The 27,245-nt window shown below is 37.1% G+C and overlaps 1 protein-coding gene across 2 annotated transcripts in view; it reads left to right on the top strand.

Moving 5' to 3' along the window:
- The window catches only part of nmo (serine/threonine-protein kinase nemo), a 283,418-nt gene that overhangs the window by 224,499 nt on the left and 31,674 nt on the right, over positions 1–27,245 (top strand). For both annotated transcript variants that reach the window (XR_012458383.1, XM_074127876.1), the window contains exon 4: positions 8,702–8,808. Coding sequence is in view for 1 of the 2 variants with exons in the window: in XM_074127876.1 (XP_073983977.1) it covers positions 8,702–8,808 (107 nt within the window). In the remaining variant the exon portion in view is untranslated. The remainder of the gene's footprint in view (positions 1–8,701; positions 8,809–27,245) is intronic.

Raw genomic sequence — 27,245 nt, 5'->3', positions numbered from 1 at the left:
TTATTTTCATCGGACGCCCAACGGGTAACCTAGACAACAAGTTGTGACGATGCTGTGGGGAGGTGGTCTGGCTAATGATTGAAGTTCGCAGTGACGTAAGTAAATCCCTTGCCGACCGGTGATCCCTCAATGTCCGCACGCCCTGTATCCCTCTTTTTCCACTACTGTTCCTCGTGAAACTTTTGAGTTAATTAAAGTGGGCAGCTGCTGCTTCATAGACAGAACATGAACCCCCGGGGAGACTTCCTTTTCAACCCCTTCCTTTATGAAACTTAAATTATGTACTGATGTACTGGATTTTAATCCTTGTGTTTCCTTTTGGGCTTTTAGTTATTTAAATTTCTTCAGGTTATTATAATTAACATGTAATTTGTAAAAAGCTTTGAACTGATACAAAGCTGATTATATTAAGATTAATATTTAAGTCAGCTGATATTTGATAAATCAGCTGTTAAAAAAAAAACAGTCAATTAATTTAAAAGTAATATTTAAATTAGCTGTTGCTTTTCAGCCCAATTTAAAGAGCTCCTGTAACGTGCTGCAATGAAAAAAGTTCCATGACATTTCAACTTGGCGAACCCTGTCTGAACCAAATAACCTCCCCTCTTTGTACTTCTCTACAAAGTCTGCTGAATCTCACCCTCTCTCTTCCCCCTACTCCACAGAAAGGTAGGAGATAGTTGGCCCAAGACTAAGTTTTATAGAGGTGCCCTTGTACGCGGGGGATTGATGGCCTGTTCTCAGGGAATCTGTTTTTCTCCCGTCCACTGGCGGGCATGTTGTATGGCTTTTCATGCCCCTCCCCCGCGCGCCTACTTAGCAGAAAAAAGAAGGGGGGCCATTTCCGTTAAACCCCAGCAATATATATTGCCGCTCTACTTGGAACAGAATCACTAATAAATCTACTCCAGTATAGAACCTCAACAACTTCAGAGTTATATATATATAGATTTGTCCGTACTTTTTCTTCTATAAGTAAGTACGCGCGATCAAATCCAGTCTTCACCGGAAATGTGCTTCGCATAAACGCTGGAGTTACAACTTTTTGTTTTCTGTATGCAGGGGCCCCTACTAAACGTGATTTTTCCTCAAATTCCTTTATAGCGAATATTTTTTTATTTAATCACGTCATCTAGAACTTAATGTGATCGCTGAACTTCTTTTCTCAATAGTAAGAACAAGTATAAATATGAACATAAATAATTCCAAAAGTTCTAGCATGGGACTTCATGTACCGAAATATATTTCTCTTAAATAAAAAATATCAATAGACATCCTACCATAGAACACGAGCAAAAAGTATTCGGATTAATATTTGAAGAAATTATTAAGGCCAGAACTAGGAAGTTTTTCCGTCGTCTGGGTCTTGGGTTAAGTTGAGTTTTTAGTGGCTGTGTGTGACGTATACATACTGGTCATGCAGGCGCACAGCACCAAGCAAGAGGTGTATGGTCGGTTCGTCGCTACGACGGACTCAAGCACCCCAGACATAGGCAATAAGAAAAAAAAAAGAAAAAAAGGGCTGTTTCCTCCCAGACCTTTTCCTTAAGGCTAGCCGCACTTCCCCAGACCTTCTGCTCTTGTATTCTCCCTTCCTCTATTTCGGTCTTTCGTGATGAATTTTTGAATCTCTCTCTATTTCTCTCATTCCTCCACACTAAACCATCTTCATCCACAAATTCCCTTCTCGCTGTCTCTCCTATCTTGCCCTAGACTTCTCACACGTACCTTCAAGGGCTGTTAGTTAGTCTTCAATTCTTAATTCTATTCACAGTAATCCGAATAGGATGTCCAAACGGTGAATACAAGGGCAGATATTTCCTTAAGCTCAATAATTAGGTACATTAATCAGTAATGTCTCTTTATATTTCCATTTTTTGAAGTAATCGATTTTTTGAGCGATCTTAAATTATTGAAAAATCATTAATTTAAATAAGAAAAATCGATGGGATTCAATTTTCTTTTTTTAAAATTCCAGTTACTCCTGGGATAAGTCTCAACACAGCCTCCCTCCAACGTTTCCCTAAATGTTGTGAGATCATCAAACTCAGATTATAAAAGAAGTAGGGAAGTTATAGTAAATATAGGGAACGGATAATCAGGGATGCCCTGATTTTATTGGCAGTGCACTATTTCCCTCTACAACCTCCTCAGATATACCCGAAATGGTAGTCTACATCAAACAAATCTTTGGCAAGCACACCTCAAAATCACAGCCAAGTAAAGAAAAAGAACTCAAATTCTTTACAGTCATAACCTGGTTTGGATATGGATAATAACCTCTGAAGATGAATGAAGAACCTATAAAAGAATTTGTAAGCGATATTCAGGAGAGTTAATTTCACAGCAGAACTTAATTTCCAGAATTCCAGTAATAAGATGCAATAATTCTGCGTTTTGAACTTAAAAGAAAAATTAGAAAAGAAAAGATTTGTTCGGAAAAAAGCGGTAAAAGAAGCCATTGCCCGAGAGGGGAGTTTTAATAACAGGACGTAAAACTTTTAGCTTTTCTTTTTGTATTATTTTCGTCATCCAAAACAATGGAAGATGAAATAACCCTTTTTCCTTTTTTTTATTCAAGTATTTTTTTGCTTCTTTGGGGGAAATAATAAATGCCGAAGTACCCAAACTTTTATTTCTTACTCCCACGCTGGTCTTTTATGATCCTTTTGTCGTTCATAAGACATGGATAGTTCTTAAGAGTTGCTATATCGTGCTACAGCCATCAGCCATTTTGGTGCTTTTTCTATTGATCGTTTCCCTTCCATTTTTACTTTCTGTTATTCTATTATCGTGCAGATTTTCCATTGAAACGATTTCACTTTCCTAAAGCTAGGATGTATTATGGTACTGGGCTATATTCCCCGGTCTATACCTTTAATGGTTAATATGAGAAATTTACAGTAAAGTATGTTTGCTAGTCGCAACGGTAGCCGAGCTGTTAGAGGCTAGACCCGCAACGCTAAGATGTATTGCGGTACTAGGCTATATTCCCCGGTCTATACCTTTGATGGTTAATATAAGAAATTTATCAGTAAAGTATGTTTGCTAGTCGCCACGATAGCAGAGCGGTTAGAGGCTAGACCCGCAAAGCTAAGATGTATTGCGGTTCTAGGCTATATTCCCAGTCTAACCTTCAATGGTTAATATGAGAAATTTATAGTAAAGTATGCTGCAGTAGCCACGATAGCCGAGCGGTTCGAGGCTAGACCTGCAAAGCTAAGATGTATTGCGGTACTAGGCTATATTCCCCGGTCTATTCCTTTAATGCAGTGGTTCCCAAACTTTTTTGACTCATGGACCCCTTTTTATAGTCAAAACTTGCCCATGGACCCCCAAGTGAAAAAGCTACATAAATGCATAGTATAAAAATTACAAATTTAAAAAAACATTTTGTTGAAAAAGTATTTATTGAAATTATAACTTTTGTTTAAAATAAAATTAAAACAAATTAATAATTTGGATGAACGTGATGAGATGTTATGAGTGTATTTATATCCGGCTCAATGTTTGTGAGTAGCTACCGCAAATCCCCACGAGTAATCTTTGGTTCAGGTCTGCATGAAGAGCTAAGTGTTGACAGTGAGTAAGCAAATCTTCATCTCTATTTTACAATTTCGAAAGATTTGGAAACTGAGAACGTTCTCCTCTTCCCAAGTTTTGTATTTACAGAAAATGTTTTGCAACAAACGCAGATATAACGCTTTCAGTTTTGATTAAATTTAATTGGTCACCTTGTTAGTTTCTAATTTCCATAATAATAAAAATGGATCACAGTTTTATTATTTTATATTGAACCATGCGCGGACCCCCTGACGTTGTTCAGGGACCCCCAAATCAATTTTAATTTTCCACGGACCCCCTGAATGATACCGGGGACCCCTGGGGGTCCGTAGGGACCACTTTGGGAACCACTGCTTTAATGGTTAATATGAGAAATTTATAGTAAAGTATGTTTGCTAGACGCCACGATAGCCGAGAGGTTAGAGGCTAGACCCGCAAAGCTAAGATGTATTGCGGTACTAGGCTATATTCCCCGGTCTATACCTTTAATGGTTAATATGAGAAATTTACAGTAAAGTATGTTTGCTAGTCGCAACGGTAGCCTAGCTGTTAGAGGCTAGACCCGCAACGCTAAGATGTATTGCGGTACTAGGCCATATTCCCCGGTCTATACCTTTAATGGTTAATATGAGAAATTTACAGTAAAGTATGTTTGCTAGTCGCAACGGTAGCCGAGCGGTTAGATGCCAGACCCGCAAAGCTAAGATGTATTGCGGTACTAGGCTATATTCCTCGGTCTATACCTTTAATGGTTAATATGAGAATTTTGCAGTAAAGTACGCCTCCGTCCACTATATCTAATTTGGTAGTTAGACGTATAGCACATCTGAAAAAATAGGTATTACTTTCCTTTTTTACTACTACATAAAGTACATATTGTGTTTTTGGTTTTTGGACTGGCAATCACTCACTAGTGAATTCAAAAAGCGGAATAACATCTAAATTGAAACTATTTGCATGGTTCGCCCACAGAATAGGTGCCAACTACTGTTGTTTTATAATCATTTTTGAAAAAGCTGAACACGTAGCATAAACAACTGCAACTTAACATTCATCTGAAATAAAGTCACATAATCTTTAAGTTGTACAAAAAAAAAAGAAAAAAGTTAATTCTAATTATTCAGTGTTAATTGATTTTGTTAAGTTCTTTTTCTTTTTTTCTTTTTTTGTACGTAAAAATAGAAATTTATTACCTAAATAGACAATGACAGTGGAGGGGGCCACCTACTTGTTAAACACCTCTACGTAAGAATATTGAGTAAAGGGAATATAATTTAAATACTAAAGTGTTGTGTTTGGTTGTTTACCATTTAGTTTGACCATTTTGTAAACAGTTGCGAGTTTACAAAATGACTGAAGACTCCTTTGCTAGGCTTTGGAAAAGAGAGGAACTGAGAGAGAGGAAACAGGATAACAGAATTATACCAGAGTAAATTCTCACGCGACGGCCAGGCGTGATCCTGTTATTGGCTGTTACATAATACCTCCTTCTACTTTTCCATGTTTCAGGTTTCTGGTAGAAATCGATTCAATTTTCAGCGAAATCTCCTCTTTTTTTCCTCCAACTTCCAGGAATGTCAGTTTTTCCCGTAATATGTACTTGATAAACTCCGTTACATAATTCCGTGGTGGAATTCAATTAAAAATTTTTTTCCATTATATATCCAGCAATGGGTGTCCCGTTTAGCTAGGAAATTGTTCAGCAACATGTTTCTCCATGGATCTGGACATTTCTTGTGGATTTCGAAGGCTCCACATGTACTCTTTTACTTCAGTGTAGATTGAATTTTTAATACTTAGCTTCCTTGGATCTTTTTTTACCACCTTATTTATTCAACCTCAAAGGCCCCAGAACAGGTTAAAGGTTATGTATGTATGCAGTGTATGAGGGTTTGTATTCTAGTTTATGTAAAGTAGGGTCAAAGACCTCCATGCGTACCTCTTACATATTACATATACCTTATATTTGACATGTAGAGTTCTGCTTCGACGCAGTTGTTTCAAACCCTATTTTAGTAATTTTTCATTTAATTTCTAAACAATTTTTCGCTTTGTTTTCTTGTCAAGAAAAACTGGTGATAGAATTTGTACGATTTCTTTTCTCGTGACTACAGAGCTGTGACGTGACGCTTTCTCTCATGGTTTCCACGTTACGAATCAAAACTATATTCACTTCCTGTTAGTTTTACTACAGTAAGAGAAATTATTGTTATCGTCCTGATTTTCGCCGGAAATATTCGTTTTACGGTCGTCTCTGAGTTACAGCAATTTGGTTTTTATAAATTGGTCTCTCTCTCTATGTGATAAGTCACTCTCTCTCTCTCCTCTCTCCCTCCTCTGTGATAAGTCATCCTCTCTCTCTCTGTGATAGCTCTCTCTAACGCTCTCTCTTTCTATCCTCACTAAAAGATCTGCGTCCTATTTCATTGCTGTCTGCTGTTTCTAAGCCTTTGGAAAGAATGGTATGCCATCAGCTTAAGGAATACTTGGAAAATAATAATCTCATGGATCCGTTTCAATCCGGTTATCGTGAGTGTCACAGTACACAGAGTGTGTTACTAAAAGTTACAGACGATATTCGTTTTGCTATTGATAAGCGCATGTTAACCATTTTAGAGTTGTTTGATTTTACAAAGGCTTTTGAATCAGTTAATCACACTCTTCTTCTAAAAAAATTAAAATTATTGGAATTTTCTGATGCAACTCTTAGATGGTTTCAATCATATTTGTGTAATAGAAAACAGTCCGTTGTCTCTGGGCATGGAGATTATTCATCATGGGAACCAGTTTATTCGGGTGTACCCCAAGGTTCTGTTCTAGGTCCTCTTCTGTTCTCTCTGTATATCAATGATATCTCATCATCTATCAAGCATTGCAAATATAGTCTATATGCAGATGATTTACAGATATACCTTCATTGCCCATTGTCTGAATTAGAACAGGGTATAGCCCAAGTCAATTCCGATGTTTATTCAATTAATGAATGGGTGAAACAAAATTGTATTGAGTTTAATGTTTCCAAAACCAAAGCCATGATTGTTGGAAGTGCTAGATATGTCAACGATATTTTTTTTTTTTTTTTTTTTTTTTTTTTTTTTTTTTTTAGCGCATCAACAGCTGAGGTTATTAGCGCTCGGAGCTTTTTTCAGTGCACTGCCGACCTCCGGACAGTGTTCTCTCGTTACAGACAACACTGTCCATCACCGGACAGTGAGCTGTAAGAAGCTCCTAGGAAGAGAAAATCTAAGGGTTAGCAGCTGGATTCGAACCCGGGACCTCCGCGTGGGAATCGAGTACGCTAACCACATAGCTAATCCCTCCCCTGTCAACGATATTGATATGAGTTCTATTTCAAAAATAACAATAGATCAGGCTTCTATTCCTTATGTAGATTCTGCTAAATGTTTGGGTGTCACTATTACTAGTACTCTATCATGGAATAATCATGTTGGTGACATATCTAACAAAATTTCTAAAACTTTGTGCCAGCTTAAATACAATAGGAATATTCTGCCTATTTCGCTAAGAAAACAGCTGATTACTACACTTATATTGCCGCATTTAGATTACTGTTCGCTAGTGTACAATGATTTAACAGCTGAATTGAACATAAAATTACAAAGGTCAATAAATTCCTGTGTTCGTTTTATTCTAAATGTAAGAAGAGATGAGCATATTACTCCTCATTTTATTTTTCTTAATTGGTTGAATGTCAAGTATAGAAGGAAGTATTTATTGGGAAGGTTTCTGTTTATGCTTCTAAAAAATAAACGTCCTGAATATTTATTTAATCTGTTTATTAGGAAGGCCCAATTAGATTTAAAAAATACCAGAACTGCTAATTTCAAATTTTATATTTCTCCATATCGAACAGTTACCTATAAAAATTCATTTCTTGTGCAATCTTCTCTTTTCTGGAATTCTTTACCTCTTACATTAATTCATAAAAGTACAATAGCTTCATTTAAAAATGCATTGTATGATTTCTTAATGCGGTCCTTCATAGAAGACGCTTCTCATTAGAGAGTTTATTATTTAGTTTTATATCTATTAATTAAGTGCATTTCAATGTAATTTTTGTTATAATAATTTTACTTTTATATTGCTTTTACTTATAGAGAACTTATTGTAATTAATTTTGTAATTTAAATTTTGTTTGTTGTCCTTAAGGGATATTGTCCCAGGACAAAATAAAAGTTTCTTTCTTTCTTTCTTTCTTTCTCTCTCTCTCTCTCTGTGATAAGTCACCCTCTCTCTTCCTCTGTGATAAGTCACCCTCTCTCTTCCTCTGTGATAAGTCATCCTCTCTCCCTCTGTGATAGCTTACCCTCTCTCTCTCTCTGTAATAACACCCTCTCTCTCTCTCTCTCTTTCTGTGATAAGTCATCCTATCTCTCTATGATTATTCATAACTCAAAAACGAAATCACAGGAAGTTAAACTTTCTACCAACTGAGAACGCCAAAATAATCTTTCGATAAAAAAGTCTACCGGAAGTGAATGTACTACTTTACCGAATACCTGATATTTACCGTATTTTGAAATTATCTCGCACACGTCTTCACTGAATTTTCAACTAAATTTTAATTAGTTATTACAAAAAATCAACTTTCTAATTAACGGTAAATCCTAATAGTTTTGATTGATTCCATATAAAGAGATAAGAATCAAAAATATCGACTCAAATATCGTTCGATGTTTACAGAAAATGTTTGAGTTAGAACTTTTGAGTAGTAAGAGGAAGTCGTGTGAGTCATTCACACTTTTATAAGTACAAATTCTGTGTTTGAAGAAAATTAAATCACATAAATAGCGTTAAGAGGAAATTCAGTGTCCAGATTTATTTATTTCTAACATCCCAGTTGATTACAGGAAGTGATTCAATTTGAACAACGGCATCAGGTGTTTACCAACCTCGCTTTTCTCAGCGGTAAACACGATCTCGAAAAGGGAATAAAAGAAAGAAGAAAATTCATCTCCGTTTCACCTCTTTTTAAAATTAATGATTCTTTTTTTTTTGCATCTTTATTAATTATTGCTGCTCTTATCATTGTTTTTTATTATTTTAATAAATAATTTTTTTAATTTTTCTCCAAAATAAAAGCGAAGATTTTTTTCCTTAACTTTAAACATCTCAGATACGTGATAACTGAATTGCTGCAAAGTGACCTGCATAAGATCATTGTCTCCCCTCAGCATCTGTCTTCGGATCACATCAAAGTCTTCCTGTATCAGATACTTAGAGGTATGTAGATTTATTATTTTATTATATTTGTATTATTATTAATTTTTACTTTAAGGAGTGTCCTTATTTTTAGGATCTAGGTGCTTGAAGCCTATTAATTTTTTTTCCCAGTTCTCTGCCAACATCCGAATCGTGTTTTCTCGATACAGAGAACATTTTCGTTCTTTGTTTTCACTTCGTCTAGTGCCGATTACTTGTCAGCACTCAGCACCTTCTCTAAAGGGTTTCTGTTAATGCAACGCAGTATGCAGCGATAAATACGAGGGTCATTCAGTAATCAGATGGGCAGTTGTCCATCAAAACATGATTCGTTAAATCAAGATAATTTTTCACGTAATTCCCCATCATCATCTTATCTCCTCACCGAAGAACTCTTTACCTTGGGATCTTGAAGCCCATTTTGTACTTTTTACTTTACCTTTTACCATTTTGTACCTTTACTTTACGTTGCCGTTGAACTTGAAGCTTCTTTCATCGGACCAAACATATGAATATCAAAAAGGGGCAAGTTCCAGGGCTGTAAAAGGGAAGAATGAGGTAGGAGGAGCTTCCAGCCCACTTTTCCTACAGTTTCCAGCTCAGTTGTGCCTCGATGAGGTCGACCGTTGTCTTAAAGACGAAATACGCCTTTCCTCTGCCATCCCGCTCATTTTCTCATCAACGCGGGCTTGACTTTACTTCTAATTCATGCCCGAATAGTATATACAGATTGTTGATAGTACGCTGCTCCTCCAAATGGCAACGCCGATCTTGATACTGTCTTTTACCGTCACTTCCGCTTTTGCGGCCACCCGTTAAACTTCCTGCTGATTCATGCAACTACTGCCATAAATGTTTGTTGATCCGAGAGAACATTTCTGACGGTTATAGACTTCCTGAAAGTAAAAAAAATCTGATCACAGAAAACGCTGTACTTGGTAAAGTACATTTTCTTCAAGCGGACACACCGCCCATTGTAACTAAAACCTTAAAAGGTTATGTTTACGTAAATATTAATCGATCAGCCTGACTGAAAATCTTCGCAAGGATGCCAACTTATACTTACTAAAAGTTTTCATTTCCCTGTATTAAGCGTCGCGTTCTCCTAAATATGTCGTGTTTATTGAAGAAGGCTCTCGTATGTGTTTACAATATTCTGCCTTTACTGTTTTCTTTACTTATTTTCTATTTTTACATTTCTACCTTTTGCAGTAAGACAATATTTTTCGTGGAGGGAGGCTGAAAAACAAAAGAATTAATAAAAAGAAAGAAAAAAAAAAGAAAAAAGTAAATCGCATTACCTTGAGATTCGATCCTAGACTCTTCTAAGTGTAGCATGGCATCTTCCAGTGCAATCAAATATTGTTATCCTATACTCCGTCTGGAATGCCTTACTTTTATTTACAGATATACGAGTATTCTAAGGGATTTTTTTATTATTTTTATTATCATTTAAAGCTGAGCAGGCAGACTGTAAAGTATCATATAACTCAGAGAATACTTTATTTGTTCACACCAGTCTTTTTTTTATTTTTACGCAAGTTATTGACGCCAAGTTCCGGTATGTGGCAGACCAACCGGAAAGCTGTAAGAATACTGCATACGTGTAACCTGTTGAACAAATAAAATTAATTGATCAGGGTCTTATTTATATTCCATTATACCATAATTTATGTAAATAGTTTTCAGTAAAAATAGATAAATGGTAATAATTTTTATTTCTAATATATTTAATTATACGATATTCTCCCGGATGTGTTAGATAATTAAATTCTGTTGGATTATTAACCCGAACATCATGTATGGTTTTGTGCTTTCATCCGATATAATTGATTAGCCACTATGGGTGTACATATATAGCGGAGTAAGCATGTTTGTAGACCGTACGAGGTTTGTTTGTCCAATACATACCTCCAGCACCTTGTTTAATAACATCTGTTCGATTATACTGTTCGATTGTTTAACGCAATATCACTCACCGCAGCTGATTACTCAACAACGCTGGCTCATTAAATTATTATTAACATGATCTTTCGATTAACTTATTGAAGGCTTTGTTTGCTTTTTTTTTTAGAAATACCACTCTCTATCTTAAGAGGAAGTGGGACACATTAGGGAATCCTAGCCAACACAGATCCTGTGCTCTCAAAGACTTCTGCCTACGAATCCTTCGCAAAGTACTTCTCGAGTCAATTAGATCTTCATCTTCGTTCTTCTAATGAAGAACTTTGGTTTCAATCGTGTTCCAGCTCACCGCATTCCAAGCTTTCTATTGTCATTATTTTGTATCTTTTTTTACGTGCAATTAATTCTCAGCAAGGAAAAATGGAGAATAAAGATGGATGGGGAAAGCAAAAAATGAATTAACCAACTTTTGTGTTCATTAAAAGAGGAACTATGCGATTGTGATTCACCGGAAGTACCCGTATTGGGCTCCCTGAAGTCCCCCCCCCCAAAAAAAATCTGCCAACCGGAAGTGAATCTTTTCATTTTTTCTTTTCTTTAGAAAACAGCTTTTGCAAATTTTTTAAACTTGGTATCCTAGTTGCTTACAAGAATTCCTACAATTCTTATTTGGGAAAACCTCAATTAAGGTTACTTAACTGAGAGTTAAGGAATTTACTTGAATCATTTTTGAACCCTAGATAATTATTTACGTTCAACTAGATACAGGGGTCGGCCAAACGTTTTTTGATCATGAACCCCCTATATACGAGGGTCGTTTGAAAAGTCCGTGCAAAAATAAAAACTACTTAATTTTTTGGGGTAAACCTTTTTTATTTTTCAACATAGTCTCCTTATAGGCTTATACACTTCGTCCAACGCTGCTCTAGTTGGTTGATCCCTTCCGAATAATAGGATTTGTCCAAGTCTGAAAAATAGCTATTCGTTTCTGCAATCACCTCCTCGTTTGAATAAAATCTTTTTTTCCCGCCAGCCATTTCTTCATATTGGGGAACAAATAGTAGTCCGAGGGAGCCAAGTCTGGAGAATAGGGGGGGATGTGAAACGAGTTGGAACCCTATTTCCATTAATTTTGCGACCACAACTGCTGAGGTGTGAGCTGGTGCGTTGTCGTGATGGAAAAGGACTTTTTTGTGGGCTAATCGTGGGCGTTTTTCTTGCAGCTCGGTTTTTCAAACGGTCCAATAACGATGAATAATACGCACCTGTAATAGTTTTACCCTTTTCCAGATAGTCGATGAGGATTATTCCTTGCGAGTGATGTATCTATGTTTCATCCACAGTGACGAAACGACGCTTAAAGTCCTGCGGATTCTTCTGGAACAGCTGCAAACCGTCCTTGCAACACTTCACACGATTTCGTTTTTTGTCAAGCGTGAGCAATCGCGGCACCCATCTTGCGGATAGCTTTGTCATGTCCAAATGTTGATGCAAAATATTATGTACCCGTTCATTCGAGATGCCCACAGTACTAGCAATGTCACGCGCCTTCACTCTTCTGTCATCCATCACCATATCATGGATTTTATGAATGATTTCTGGAGTAGTAACCTCATCAGGGCGTCCAGAACGTTCAGCGTCACTTGTGCCCATATGGCCACTCCAAAAATTTTGAAACCACTTATAAACTGTTCTAATCGAAGGTGCAGAATCACCATAATGTTTATCAAGCTTCTCTTTAGTCTGCTGAGGCGTTTTGCCTTTCATAAAGTAGTGTTTAATCAAAACACGCAATTCTTTTTCGTCCATTTTTTCAAAATCACTCGACTTCCTCGATTCAAACGAATGCCAAACGCAAAGAAATAGACCGATCTGGCTGAAACTTGGTGTGTGTTCTTCCAAGAGATGCTACTAACTAAACATAACCTCGATACGCGCCAGTAGTGCTATCTCTCTGACTTTGCACGGACTTTTCAAACGACCCTCGTAGAGTACTGATCCATCCATTAGTTGAAAGTTTGTATGTAAATAGTTGTATATAGTAGAGGGATGAATGTGTGAAGCGAATGTATTTATAAGTAAGAATGGAGTGAGTGATAAGCACCTAGACGATGATGGCTGTATGGCGAAAGTCAATGCCAAATAAAAAGCAAAAGAAAAAAAAAAAGAAGTGTATCGGAGGTTGGATAGAATTTTGGGTAAACAATTTGAAACTAAGGAAAATGCAAGTTTTACAAAGGATATTCCTGATGTCCTTCGCTTTCTAAGTCCTTCTCCTGGAAAGACCTGAATCCTTATCCCAACAAAAGGTTGCAGATTCTGGAAGAGAGCGAGAGGATAATACGAGTTCTCAGTAATTCCATTTACTTTTCCATCCATCTCATTTCCGGCACTCTGGAAAATTAAAATCACATTATTTCCTGGCCGTGCTGATCCATTATCTCTGCTAGAGTTAGGCCAAATAGCGGATAGAATCTAGAAGTCTCGTAAGGTTTAGATCATTTCTGCCGAACTTAAATTGGGTTTATCCTTCCATTTCCGCCTTGAAAGATTGAGTAAAATTCATTCAAAGACTTCAAAGGATGTCCTAAGCCTACTCACGGGGGTCTTATCTGTTCTAATTTTTCAAGAAAATCGCGAGAAAAGTGAAACAACCTTTCGGAAAATTCTCACTTCCAGTGATATTCTCACTGATATTGAGACCAGTCGTTGTCATCGTGTAACCCGCATTCGCGTTTTCTTTCTCTGTGCCCGTTTTCTTTTAATAAATACAGCTATGGCAACAGCCGTACAAGCAATTGACACGAGGTGTGTTTCCATATTAAAGAGGCGAACAAGAGCGATCTTTGCAAGGATCCGCTACATTGGGTTCGAAATTGTTTTTCCTTCGACCCCCCCCCTGGCACATATCGACCCCTACTTTTGTTAAATAGACCCCTCGGGGGTCCTATATAGACCACTTTGGCGACCTCAGAACTAGAAGAATATTCTTCAAATTTTCTGTAAGAATGGCCATGTCGTTTGTGTATTTCGTAAAAAAAAAATAAATAATCTAAAAGAGAATAATTTATGGAGAATTGGACCACTTTACTGTAATGGGGGGGGCAGGACTCTCTGTCAGTGGATAATCGGGGGGGGGCTGTGTGAGAAATTTCCGCGAGTATGTGCGTAACAAGCTCTAGGATGTGATGTTGTTGTGCTGGGATGCTGCAGGCATTCATTAAAGATGAGTGCTATGCTGTTCACGTACATACGCACCTACAACATGCACCCAGTCTGCTACAGCGCATGTGCCACACTTTTTTTCTGCATCCCTGTCAAGTCCTCGTAGCTATCCTGCCAGAAATTGGGGAAGTGTGCTTTAAACAAGTGTAAGCAGTATTTTTTTTTTTTTTTTTTTAAATAAAACTTACTTTGGGATAATTTATCTAAAAGTGGGAAAAGTAATGGGATGAATGGAGATTTAGTTGGTCGTCCAACCAAAACGGAAGAATGGACCAGGAATACCTCGAACATCCTGCCATCTACGATTTTTCAGGGACCTCAAAACGGATATTTCTGGTCTTAACTCAAAATCAAAATAAATCTGTGGCACAGCCTCTCAATACTTTCTCTTAAGAGGAAGTAACCCCTAAGGAGAAAAAAGTAAGTCTGTAATTAAACATTCACCATACCAGGATCAACTAGCAAACGGTAGAGAAACTGTGTACATTGAGCTGGATGAGAATTGGAAGGATAACCAACCTCACACCCTTACCCTTAAATGAACCAACAGGTCCTGGAAGCCTGTTAAAACAGTTAAAGGACCTTAATTAACAATCTCTCCCTCACTCTGTCTAAAGTGTGACGTCAAAGTCCTGTTGAATTCTGCAGATTCACCAAACTATTCGCCAGTTTATTTTGACGTATCAATTCATCATCCACACATAAATAGTAAAAAGTGGTAAATCAAGAAAAAGAAAAAAAGTGTTTTAACCGGAAATTAGGGATTAAAGGACAAATAAGCGGCCCAAATTTCTCATTCCGGAAGTTCCGCTTTATTTATCTTAGCTTGGTCAAGAGTGTTACCAATTTCCTTAAAATTTGACATATCTATTGTGCACATCTTAGATCTAAAACTTGTTTCTAGGAAAATTCTCTTAATAGCTTTTCTGCGGATTGAAAAACAGTCCTTGCTTAATATCTTCCTAAATCCTTACATAAAATTCATGAGATTTAAATGATCTGCTAAAATTCTGGATTTTAAGGATCTATTGTAGCTTTCCCCATTCTACAGCTCACTCTCCAGACCCGTCCTTTTAATCAGACTCTTAATTCTGGAGAGCGACTGCCCGGGTAAAGCTCCTCAGGCCTTGGTTTTTCCTTCCAGAGAAGTAACATCCTTAGCCAGACAAGTCCTTATTCTGGAGTTTTACTACTGAGTCATTTTACTGCGATGTTTTTTGAAAACTTCATTGTTAATTACTTATGTAATCACTTTAAGGGCTGGAAACATGGTGGAGCGGCGAGCAAGGCGGCGAAAACAACACAAGTTAACATACGGGACCGCGCATAGTGGGGAGCAAAGCGAAGATAGAGCAACGCTACCAAGAGAGAGAGTAGAGCAACGTGTTGTGACATGTTTAAATTTCTTCGCTCTTATCGCGCCTCAATTTTCAAAGGTTAAAATGGATATTGCTGCATTTATTGGTGTAGTTTTTTTAAAGGAACCTCTGCGGGACCAGAAGGATCTTCTACATCACAACCGATTTGTGTTGGATAAGAAATGGGACAGGATTAATGGGGTTAACATTGAAATTCGTTCTATTCTTGATTACAATGCCTTCTAACACTGGTTAGTATGTAATTAAATGTTGAAACAGACATTCGAAAATATGCATGAAACTTGCCAGGATGCTCCCGAAGTTGTTGGTACAATGTGATGGAATTCACCAAGTTCATTTCTAGACTTATTTATTATCATGCACACTGCAGCTTCTACTACTAAGCTGCTGCAAATACCAAAGTTTCAACGAAGAATTTTCATATAAAAATAGTTCCTCCAACTTGTTTTGTCAAAAGGAGAACGCGACTAAACTCGTCACTATCTGCATGCGACTCTTTGCTCGTTGCTCTCTCTGATTTGAAGCAACTATCATCGCCGCTCCACTATGTTTCCAGCCTAAGATATTCGGATATCTTACTCAACACATGACTGAACTATGCAAATAACTTGGACTCCAAGATGTTATTCACTTCTGTGGATTGTCTATCCATTTCCATTAACACCAATGATAATTCTAACTAATTCTTTCACTTTCTCTGTCTCCTCTGAAGCTCCCAGCTGATATGATTACCCAAAGTTAGCAAAAGAAATGGGTATCCATAAAGTCGTGCTCGGAAGAAGCCTGGAAGATAAGGGATAATATCCCGATCCAACTCTTTCTCTTATCCCAGTTTTTTGTGGGTAGACCTTCTTTTCTGTTTTCCCTTTTCAAAAAAACAAAGTCAATACCATCCTAAGTGTTAATCTACAACAAAATATTTCTTTCCCTTCATTCCTTTCAAATAAGAGGAAATTACTTTCATTCCAGACACCCCTCCAGTTGGAACTTCACTGCAACAGTCTCTCTCTCTCTCTGTCTCTCTCTACAACTTTAGCCCTCAAATTAAATATCCCCTTTTTGCCTAACTCCACTCCTAATTACCATGTTTACCCAGCTCAAACTTCTAATCTAGATTTGACGTCATGTACGCATTAATTAACCTAAGAGCCTTTAATATTTATTCTTTGCGGATATTTCCTTCCGTTTACAAATTACAGACTGAATAACTACAAAAAAGAATCATGCGATAATTGTTACCCGTACAATCTAATTTCCGCCTTGCCACCCCCCCCCCCCCCAAGGAATAGAGACATTTATTTAACGTCGTACGTCATGCACAATCTGTTACTTAATCTCGATCCTAATTAGAAAATAAAGTTGTCATATCCAAGTTAAAGCTTTATTGTACAGGCTAAATATAAATTTATTATGTTTAGTACAAAATTAAGTTTAAACTTTATTTAAACAAAAAATTAAATAGTTAAAATAAAATAGAGAAGAAATCGATAGCCTTACGTGTGGAAATCGATTATACGCTGCTGATATTCAACGTTAACCATAATCAATCATCATTCGCGATATCAACTTTGAGCAGTCTCCAATTTCCGCTTATGGTGACTCAAAATTAAGTTTTTTTCCGGCATAAAACTTGTTATTTCCGGTGAAAATTATGTTTAAAAAAGATACTGCAAGATACCGAAAATTTGTTAACTTAAAGTGAAAAGAACTAGGTTCTAATCATCGTCTAGTTTAGAAAATTTAAAGAGGAGTAACAACATTATTATTTTTAAAATAAAGTAGAAATAGAAAATCTACAAGTTAGGAGCATTTTCCTGTACTATTTCCGTTCTTTAAATCATAAAACTATGTAAACAACTTTTATCGAACTTAAGCATAACTATGTTTCTTTCGTGAGGAGAGAGGTTGAAGACCTCTCTGAAGGCGTACCGAATGGATATAAAGTTCTTATCGTAATCTTGTTCTAACAGTCGGTCCCCACTCCTCTCTGCTTACTGTGTCAACACAGTGTTGCTAACCTTTTTCTAGGCGTAGATATCACAGCCGGTTTGATAATCCAGAGAAAAGAGGATAGTGCATTACAAATAAATAAATAAATAAAAATGAAGGAAGAAAAATATATTTAAGTAAGCTTTAAGTGTTAAGCTTCGTTATCTTAAATAAAGCACGCTCGCTGGGCATGCTTCATGCAGGGTTTTTGTAGTACTTATTGAATGGGAACTAGACCGGAAGAGAGGTTAAGCTGGTAAATAAAAACCAGTTTGAGGAAATCGTAATATCTGGTTAAATTGTAAGTACACTCTTGGTCGCAAAATCGACTTTAGGTCCTCTCTAAACGGAAACAGTACGATTAAATGTAGACCTTGGGGTTTGTTCTGATCTCCAGGCGTTCTAGACGTCTACCCCTTAGTAGGTCTACTTAGAGGAAACTCAGCTTTTTGTGAGGGCAGAGTTATTTTCTAATCTCCATGTGCCAAAGGTTTCATATCGCGATCCATCGATTGCATCGTTATCAGCCACTTTTCTTCCAACAAGTTACAGTCTTCACCAAGAAGGCAATAAAAAAAATTGAATTGGCGAGTGAATCAATTAGGGCTTAGGTTTTGGTGGGAAAGATCCTTAAAGATCGGCAGTAGTTGACAAAGAAACTGATAAATAAAAATGTCAATAAATGCGTTTTAAAAGAGAAAAGAACACAGACTGAAGGAACAAAGGAAAGGCATTAAACCGTGACAATAGGATATCTGACTTTGTGAAAGAAGTGTATAACAATTCCAGGGATATGGGGGATAGTTCTGCGTAAGATCTGGAGCTGTTCTTATTGAGGGAGTCTGTAAATTCAGATCTTTAGCTGCTCCATCCTACTATTTAACTGAATAAGACTTAGTTATTCATGGTGTTAACAGTTTCACTTATACTTATTGCTCTGCTGTAGAAGAGGAAGTCCAGCGATCTTCTAGATTTGAGATTTCTCGCCGGAAATGACGGTTTTTCGCTGTCACTCTGTCAAGAACCTAAAGACTTTTCTTACCACAACACAGTTACATTTTCTTTAAATTTGAAATTTGTAAAATTAAAAAAAAAAACATTAATAAAATACGTATTTCAGGAAGTAAGGGGTAAGTACTTCCTTTAGCCAATGCCATCTTTGCTGTTCCTAAATATTCTGAAGCGAGAATATTCTAAATATGTATGCCCAGACACTCTAGTAGAGTTCTAGGAAGAGATAGAGAAGCGCAGTAGTCCAGGAATAATCTTTCCAGCCTTAAATTAAAGATTGGGAAGTGGGTTAAAAACTTCTCCGGCCCTGGGAAACTACACTCTCAAGGGGATTCTGTAGCCATTAGATGGTTATAACCATACCCTAGTGCAGGATACCACTTCCCTAATTCTCCTGGGTTGCACACATTCTAACCACTCTAACCTAAGCTCAACGGGGATACTGCTTGCAAGTAGAACGGGGAGTAGAAAGATTAAGGATTACCACAATCCCTGGCTGCGGCAGGACAAGTCTTCATAACCCCCCCAAGTATTTATTTTGGACCTGCTCCTCTTAAAAACAGTTTTTCTGGACGCAAAAAGTGAGATTTTGTTTTGTCCTCTTTTATGGACAGGGTTATTTTGTTTGAACACTTCCTGTGGGGAGCTGCGAGTCCTGCTTAGCCTTGTTTTTTTTTGTATTTAAGGGTTACTGTAGATTCTTACACTTTGATAAGAACAGGAATTAGACTAGTCCTCCAGTGGCGTTCATTGCTTGACCGACTAAGAGATTCGCGAGCATGGCAGAATCGTAATTCCTCAAAATGATTGACTTTTAAGTCCTGCTAAGAGTACTTAATTTGATTATTAAAGAATTTAGTTTTAATAATATTTAAATACGAATCATTTAATACATTTCATTCGATTTTTTTTTGTAAATTAAGGCGCGTCAACATCTATGGTTATTGGCGCCCAGAGCTTTTTTCAATGCACTGCCGGCTTCCGGACAGTGTTCTCTTGTTAAAGACAACACTGTCCATCCCCGGACAGTGAGCTGTAAGAAGCTCCTAGGAAGAGAAAATCTAAGGGTCAGCAGCTGGATTCGAACCCGGGACCTCCGCGTGGGAGTCCAGTACGCTAACCCCATAGCTAATCCCTTCCCTTGATTCGAATTAATATTACTATCAAATCTGTAAAGCAGGTTTTGAACACACAATCAGCTCCCAAAAAAGTGTTCTAATATTAATAAGATCCAACTCAAATTATAATTAAATTCAGAATTATTGACTTAATATGGTACTTGAAGTTCTTACTTTTAAGGTGTTTTATTGCTGAAATAATCTCTCAGTAACTTTCACAACAAACCAACTTGAAACACCAAAAGCTAACCTATAAATTTACTTGGTAACTATGACGTTGGGATTATAAAGTTCAATCAAAACTTGTAACTAAAGATGTCATTTCGGTTGTAGCATCAATTAAATTGGCGTCGTCTCTAGTTTCTCTGAATCTCAACTCAACTAAGTCTTATTAATAACTAAAGGTGGTGAAGTTGTAGATAGTTGACACTGCTATCGTATTTGGATTTACTGAGAGGAGGAAGATGGAATTTAATTCCCAGGAAGGTGGTGTCCTAGTTTAAAGAAGGAAATCGAATTCTAGGAGTCTGGGATGATCTCTTTACTAGATAACCTAGGCAGAGTGTTAGTTTTATCTTTTATAAACAGTAAATGATCCAGAGGAATTACTATTAAAGGAGTGAATCCCGTCTCCCCCCCCGCGGGGTTAGATGGAAGGGGAAGAAGAGAAGTGAATGAAAAACATGGTCCAGAGGGAGTTGTAGTTCCACCATCTCCCATTTCCAGCCGACTGGAAGCTTTTGGCAAATGGATAACCAGTTTTACCGTGGCCACCCATTTGTATTCACGGTTTGTCTCTTAGTCTATTCCACATCCGCCTACTTCTGTGCTCCAACTGTCGTCTGTTTTTCAAACTGGGGGTACTATTTACTTGGTACGAGTTTCTGGAGCTCTAAAAAAAAAAATGGGGTTGTGTCTTTCGATACTTTACTCTGCCAAATTAATCTACACTATTTAATTATTATTCCTTTAGTTTATTTTCTCTTAGTTACTGCTTTTACGGAAAAAAAAAATTTATTTAGTAGGCGCCGGAAATATCCAGTTTTCAGGTAATTATAGTACGAAAAAGTAGTTGAAAAAAGTAGTTCACCGTAACCCAAAAATAGAGAATATAAAATACGAATTCGATGTCTCGCTTAAATGCTGCACTTTGGCAATGAATATATTGGGTAAAGTGTCAGCGCCCAGTCGTACCAACAGAAGCCATATTAATACGTGCAAAACTATACGAGTATGTATTTTAGGTTGGCCAGACTGTTCAACCCCCCAAAAATCTCTTTTGATTTATGACATATACCTCCTCCCTCAGTTTAACAGGAGGCTTTTTGGACAGAGTGTAAGCGCCCGGCCCCCCGCCAACTGCTTTGATGTATGCGCGCGTTATGTTGTTGGCAAGCACTGCATAAGGGTATGACGAAAATGGGCGAGGCTATATCTTCCAGTTGGGGGAGTAGGAGAGAGGCAACCAGGAGACTCTCTAATACACCTCCCCTCCACCCGTTGTTGGACTGGCCACTGTTCTGCTGCAAAAGCTTTCCCTGCAGTCATCATAGAGCCCTTTCCCTTGTTCCATAGTCCAGCTGTATGTTAGTTCTTATCTGAACATTCCAGTTTGGGCCCTTCTGAAGGGAACCATATGTTATTTAGGGCCTGTCTAGTTAAAAGTACTCAATCTTCAGCCTATTTCACTCCTTCAACATTTCAAGTACTTACTTATAACATTTACCTTCAAACTGATTTCGAAACATAGACTTTTCGTATTGAAAAACTGGAAATTAATTTCCTAAAATGGCTACTCATGAACTGCTTCATAAGATTTATTTTCAGCATTCCCCAGAGACTCTCGCATTTCGCACTGCTACGATGAGTTGAAGTGGCCTTTTTCCTGTCTTTCGCCGCACAGTATTTTTTGGCTTCTTTCCTTTTTCAAGTCATCCAGTCTCAAAGGCCTTCCTATATTTCTCCAACTCTTTAAGTTTAAATCCTCGATCCATTCCCGTAATAATAGATCTCGCTCATCTGATCTCTATATTCCCTCTCACCGTACCTCATCCTTTGACAAGTCCTTCCTAATACGTGCTACCTCTCTCTGGAACTCCTTACCTTCATCTGTCCGCCATGCTCCTACCCTATCTATCTTTAAATCCCGTCTATTCAGTTATCTCCTTTCTACTCAGCTCCCTCCGAAATTCTAATTGTTTTAATTTATTTTCTTAATTTCTGCTGTTATTCTTATTTTCACTTTTTGTCAATACTTATTTATTTATTTATTTTCTTTTAAACACAGGCCAAACTGTTAAGAACTCTATTTGTTCCTGTATTTATTCTTAGGGGACAATTGTCCCAGAATAATAAATTTCTTTTCTATTTCTACTTCCGCACTCTGGCGTAAGCATAAAATTGAACAGGAAATCTTTCACTCCCCAAATAAAGGAAGAAATTTTCCTAGAAGACTAGTTTTTCTAATACAAATAAATTGGTTTCCTGCTTGCGTTTAGCAAGTAATAAAGGAAAATCATTTGAGGTTACTTTTCTCTTTTCTGGAAGGTTATAAATTAAAAAAAATTGTAATATTTATTGATAATATCCTACAAATACTATTTGTAGATTTCTGTTTTCCAATATATGGAAAATTCCTAAGAGAAAAGCCTCCTCTAGCCGCTGACGTAAATATTCTATGTCCTGTTTTTTGACAAATCTGGACGTAAAAAACATAAAAAATGGTCTAAATTTTGAGCAGGACAAGCATTCATTTCCTGGAGCTTTTTCCAAAGAGTCTATTCAGTAGAATTATTCTGGAAAAGTTAAAGTAATTTTTTTTTAATGAAAAGAAGTAAATAATCGATTAATTTAGTGACGCAGTGCTTCCGGTTGTGGAAATTTTTGTGAAATATGGAATTTAAGCCACACTTTTAACCTTCCTTTACAATATATTACGTAAACTGTACCATATACAGTACTGTACAGTACTGTATTACCATAATAACAGTACAGTAAGCACTTAGCCTATCCTAACACAGTACCCTACATAATTATCACAAAACACATATAAAATACTGAGTACAGTACGTTTAATAATGAAATGAAACAGTAATAAAAAAACTGTAGTGTACTGTAATAAAAATTTCAAACTACTGTACAGTACTGCACACCAAAACACGTACAGTAGTTCGCGGGCTTTTCATAGTACTTACTGTACTGTACTGTAAATGGGAGTCGTAACCCCGAAACGTCGTAACTCGAGACCGTCGTAACCCGAAGACTACCTGTACTTGATTTTACTGTTCCCATTGTATTATCTCTGTGTTAGTTCGGCACTTCAGAAGTTACAAGCAGGGGGAAAGTGACTTGTGATAGTTACTGTATCTATCATTTAACTGTGCCACTGTCAGATTCGAAATTCACTGCTTTATTGTTGGCTGTGAAAATGAAATTCAGTCACCTGGTATGCTTGAAAAAGTCTTATGGTCCGATTGTTAGGGCACTTGTAAGTTACGCTTCTTGTAAGAACGTACATAGTTCTTTCAGTTGGATGTATTGAAGAAGGTCTTCTAAGTGATTACAGATAAAAAAAAAAATACTTAGAACACAAACCCATTCATTACATCCCAAATAGTCCTTTAGAGGAAATCCTACTCATCCTTCTCTCTCCCAGAAGTGCCGAATTGATCTGGGAAAGGAAAATCTTTCAAATAAAAGTTTTGAGACCACCATGAGTGTAAACAGTTAAAAGAAAATTCGTTTTTTTTAAAAAAGTCTTAAAAAAGAAAAAGTGAAAAATAACATCCGAGTAATGTGGTACTTCCACTTTACTTACTCGGATGTTATTTAGTTCCGCGGAAAAGTGTGGCTCTACTTAAACTTTAATATCCGCGAGTAAACAGTGGGGCCTTAACCAAAACTGGAACTCCTCGCTACCTACTTTGATTACACCTCTACAACTTCCTGAAGGCTGCTCCATCTGTACACATGGAATCACTGGAGTTTCTTGCCATCTACAGTACAGCCTCAATATTGACCCAAGGAGGAGGAAGCCAAATACATGCGCGAGATATCAAATGAACCTCTTGTACGCCCCTCGCACAGTCACTCTCTATCCCCCCTCCAACAATTAACGTTTTTTAAAAAACTAATTCCATCTTTTAGTGCTAGAACCTGTACCACACAGGTTGATTTAAAAAAAAAAGTCTGGTGTAGGGAAAATTCACTCGACTTTTCCTGCTAGTAATAAATTTTCCTTAGAACGTCACAAAAGTAAAATTCTACATCAGGTAATAGTGGGAGATAATATTGGCCCTTTCCCGTTTTTGCACAATCGGAAATGTTGATTACAATGTCTGGCAACACTGTATCGTTTTTCCAGACTCTTGCGAGTTTTCAGTAATCTGATGTCGAATCATCCCCAAATTAGCTCTTTCCGCTTAACTTATTTCTTTCCCTTTTTTTTCTCTTACTTCTCAAAAAGAGGAACTTAAAGTCTGGAGAGAGGTGGTTTTTTGATTGAGTCCAACATATCTTCTTCTTCCTACAGGCACTACAGTCCTGAAAAAAGACCAGTGCCTCCTCAATCAAGGCTTTTCACAGAGCTCTATCAAAAGCCTTTAATCTCCACCTTCGCACACCCACTTTCCTCAAATCCTCTTCAACGTCATCAAGCCATCTCAGTCTTGGCCTACCTCTTCTACTTCTTCCTACAGGCGCTACAGTCCTGCAAAAAAGACCAGTGCCTTCCTCAGTTAAAGCTCCTCTCCACTGAGCTCTATCAAAAGCCTTTAATCGGCCATCTTTGCACACCCATTTGAGTCCAACATTTGCGATGGACAAATCCATTCTTCTGACCAACTATGTGGTCTGCGTCAACTATAGGTCATCTATAGTCGTATAATAATCGTAAGTTTGCGAAGTAAATAGGTTGATTAGAAGTGCAACTTTACTAAATATATGCTATAGTTGATTTTATATGTTATAACATCCATATTTATTGTATCCCTGATTGGTTTTGGACTTACTTCCATGATCAGAGGTTGATTAATCAGTTTGGCGTACAGAATTTGACTTCATCTATGAATCAGCGTGTGTAGTACGAGAACGGAAACATGAGTAAAGTCGAATTCTCTACGCTAAAAGTGATTTATCAACTTCTGATGATGGCTGTAAGTCCTAAACCGGCCAGGGATTCAATGAAATGGGCGTGCTATGAGAGATTATATCAGCGGAACAACTTCAATATAGCCTTACCATATTATAGTTACTAGTATTCAGTAATTGTGGACATTAGGAGATAGCAGCTAATCCTATTTTTGATTGGAGGAGAGATTGTACTTGCTCCTACATTTCCCCAAAATTAGAAAATAGGGCTACATTTTTTTTTTTTTAAATTGTATTTCCTTTTAATCTCAACAACTTCAATTGGACAGGAAAATACGTGTCATACTGCGCACATTTTATCTAACGTTTCTAAAGTTAGACGCAGAACTTCTAGCCTCAAGTCTATCTGAATAGATTTTTGCAGTTAACATGACCTTCTTATAACTACTTCCTGTTCTGCCCCATATGGACATCATTACTCTCTGACTGCCTCTTCAGAATACTCAACTACGTATGCAACCTCCAATCAGCTGTTTCTGTTGCGTAATTAAAACAATTTAGCTGCAATATTATATAAGTCTAGTAATAATTAGAATAGTTCTTCGGCTGATTTATTTTACTTTCTGTGAAAACTAGAGAAAAATTATTGGATTTCCAATATTAGGAGAGGCATTTAAAGAAAAGTTTCAGATTTAGGGGACTTCAAGAAGGATATATTTCCGGTTTAAAACTTAGAAATGAAAATTCACACGATTACAATATACATACTGCAGCAGAGTAAGAGAATGTAAAAAACGGTATACTTGGTCCACCTTCATCTACCCCGGTCATACAGTCTTCCTGCTATCACGGTGAACCTTCTGAGTTAGGGGAATTTAGTGTGGATGTCGAAAGGGAAGCCAAGGTAACTGAACAAGAATCTAGAATTCTCGTTTAATAATTCCAAGATATTGGTCATTTTATTTAGAAGCAATTCGGGGCTATAGCTCCAAAAAATAAAACAAAATAAGTGAAGTAAGCCTATTTTTTTCAGCAGGCTTTACGTACAAATAACCCAAATTAGGTGTGCTGGACGGAGGCGACTAGCAAACACTCTTTACTGCAAATTTCTCATATTAACCATTAAAGGTATAGACCGGGGAATATAGCCTAGTACCGCAATACATCTTAGCTTTACAGGTCTAGCCTCTAACTGCTCGGCTACCGTGGGGACTAGCAAACATACTTTACTGTGAATTTCTCATATTAACCACTAAAGGTGCAGACTGGGGAAAATAGCCTAGTACCGCAATACATCTTAGCTTTACAGGTCTAGCCTCTAACTGCTCGGCTACCGTGGCGACAAGCAAACATACTTTACTGTAAATTTCTCATATTAACCACTAAAGGTTTAGACCAGGGAATATAGCCTAGTACCGCAATACATCTTAGCTTTACAGGTCTAGCCTCTAACTGCTCGGCTACCGTGGGGACTAGCAAACATACTTTACTGTGAATTTCTCATATTAACCACTAAAGGTGCAGACTGGGGAAAATAGCCTAGTACCGCAATACATCTTAGCTTTACAGGTCTAGCCTCTAACCGCTAGGCTACCGTGGCGACTAGCAAACATACTTTACTGTAAATTTCTCATATTAACTATTAAAGCTGTAGACCGGGGGAATACAGACTAGTACCGCAATACATCTTAGCTTTACAGGTCTAGCCTCTAACTGCTCGGCTACCGTGGCGACTAGCAAACATACTTTACTGTAAATTTCTCATATTAACCACTAAAGGTGCAGACTGGGGAATATAGCCTAGTACCGCAATACATCTTAGCTTTGCGGGTCTAGCCTCTAACTGCTCGGCTATCGTGGCGACTAGAAAACAATAGTTAATTTTTTCTTATTTCGTTTTTAATATTATTCTGGATTTACCAAGATATCTTAGTGATTAACTAACCCATCTTTATTTTAAGTTTAATAAATAACAAAGAACAATAAAACTTTTGTTTAATTTAAAGTCAAATTTAATCAAGTTAAGTGCTTAGTTTGTTATAAGGGCGAATCTTACCAAAATTTTAACACGGAGCAATCTAATTTACAAAATGTACTTACTGCTCTTTCCGCCATTCTAAGCCCCCATACTCTTTTATCAATTGAGAAGTAAATGTAGAGATTAAAAATAGATTTTACTAGCTTATGCATATCTTTTCGTACTCGTATTTCAGAAACTCTTGGAAAACTTGATTAAAGAGAGAAAAGAAAAAGGTTTTTCATCCAATTGAAACTTCTCTCTCTCTCTTTTTTTCAATTTCCTAAATTGAATAGAGAAAAATTTTTGGAGCTTACTTTGAGAAAAGATTAGATGCAGAAAGGATTCAAGTTCACTGAGATTAGGGATCACTTTAAGCTAAGTAAACCAACTTATCTCTTTAAGTAGAGTTAATTATTAAATTTTCATTTTCATTTTGAAAAAGTCGTCTTTTGATGAAATCTGGGTATGACTTGGCCTATTTAATATCACTATAAAAAGGTATCTACCTACCCTTTCCCCTCTCTCTGGGAAATCCTTAATTGAATTTTCCGGTAAATGAAAAATGTTTCTAGTAAAAGTTGTAGGATTTATATGTTTTATAATCACTTAGGTTAATTTTAGATAAAATCATGGGAGCCTTTAGCCGGGGGAAGTCTCATAAAACAGAAAATTCTATTCGGAAAAGTGCCACTTCTGGGTCAGCTGATTTTTCACAAATTAAGA

Source organism: Rhodnius prolixus, unplaced genomic scaffold (genome assembly GCF_049639745.1).
Source record: "Rhodnius prolixus isolate KJV_2025 unplaced genomic scaffold, Rpr scaffold_9, whole genome shotgun sequence".
In the NCBI taxonomy this organism is placed as follows: domain Eukaryota; kingdom Metazoa; phylum Arthropoda; class Insecta; order Hemiptera; family Reduviidae; genus Rhodnius; species Rhodnius prolixus.
This window is presented reverse-complemented; position numbering and strand designations above follow the sequence as displayed.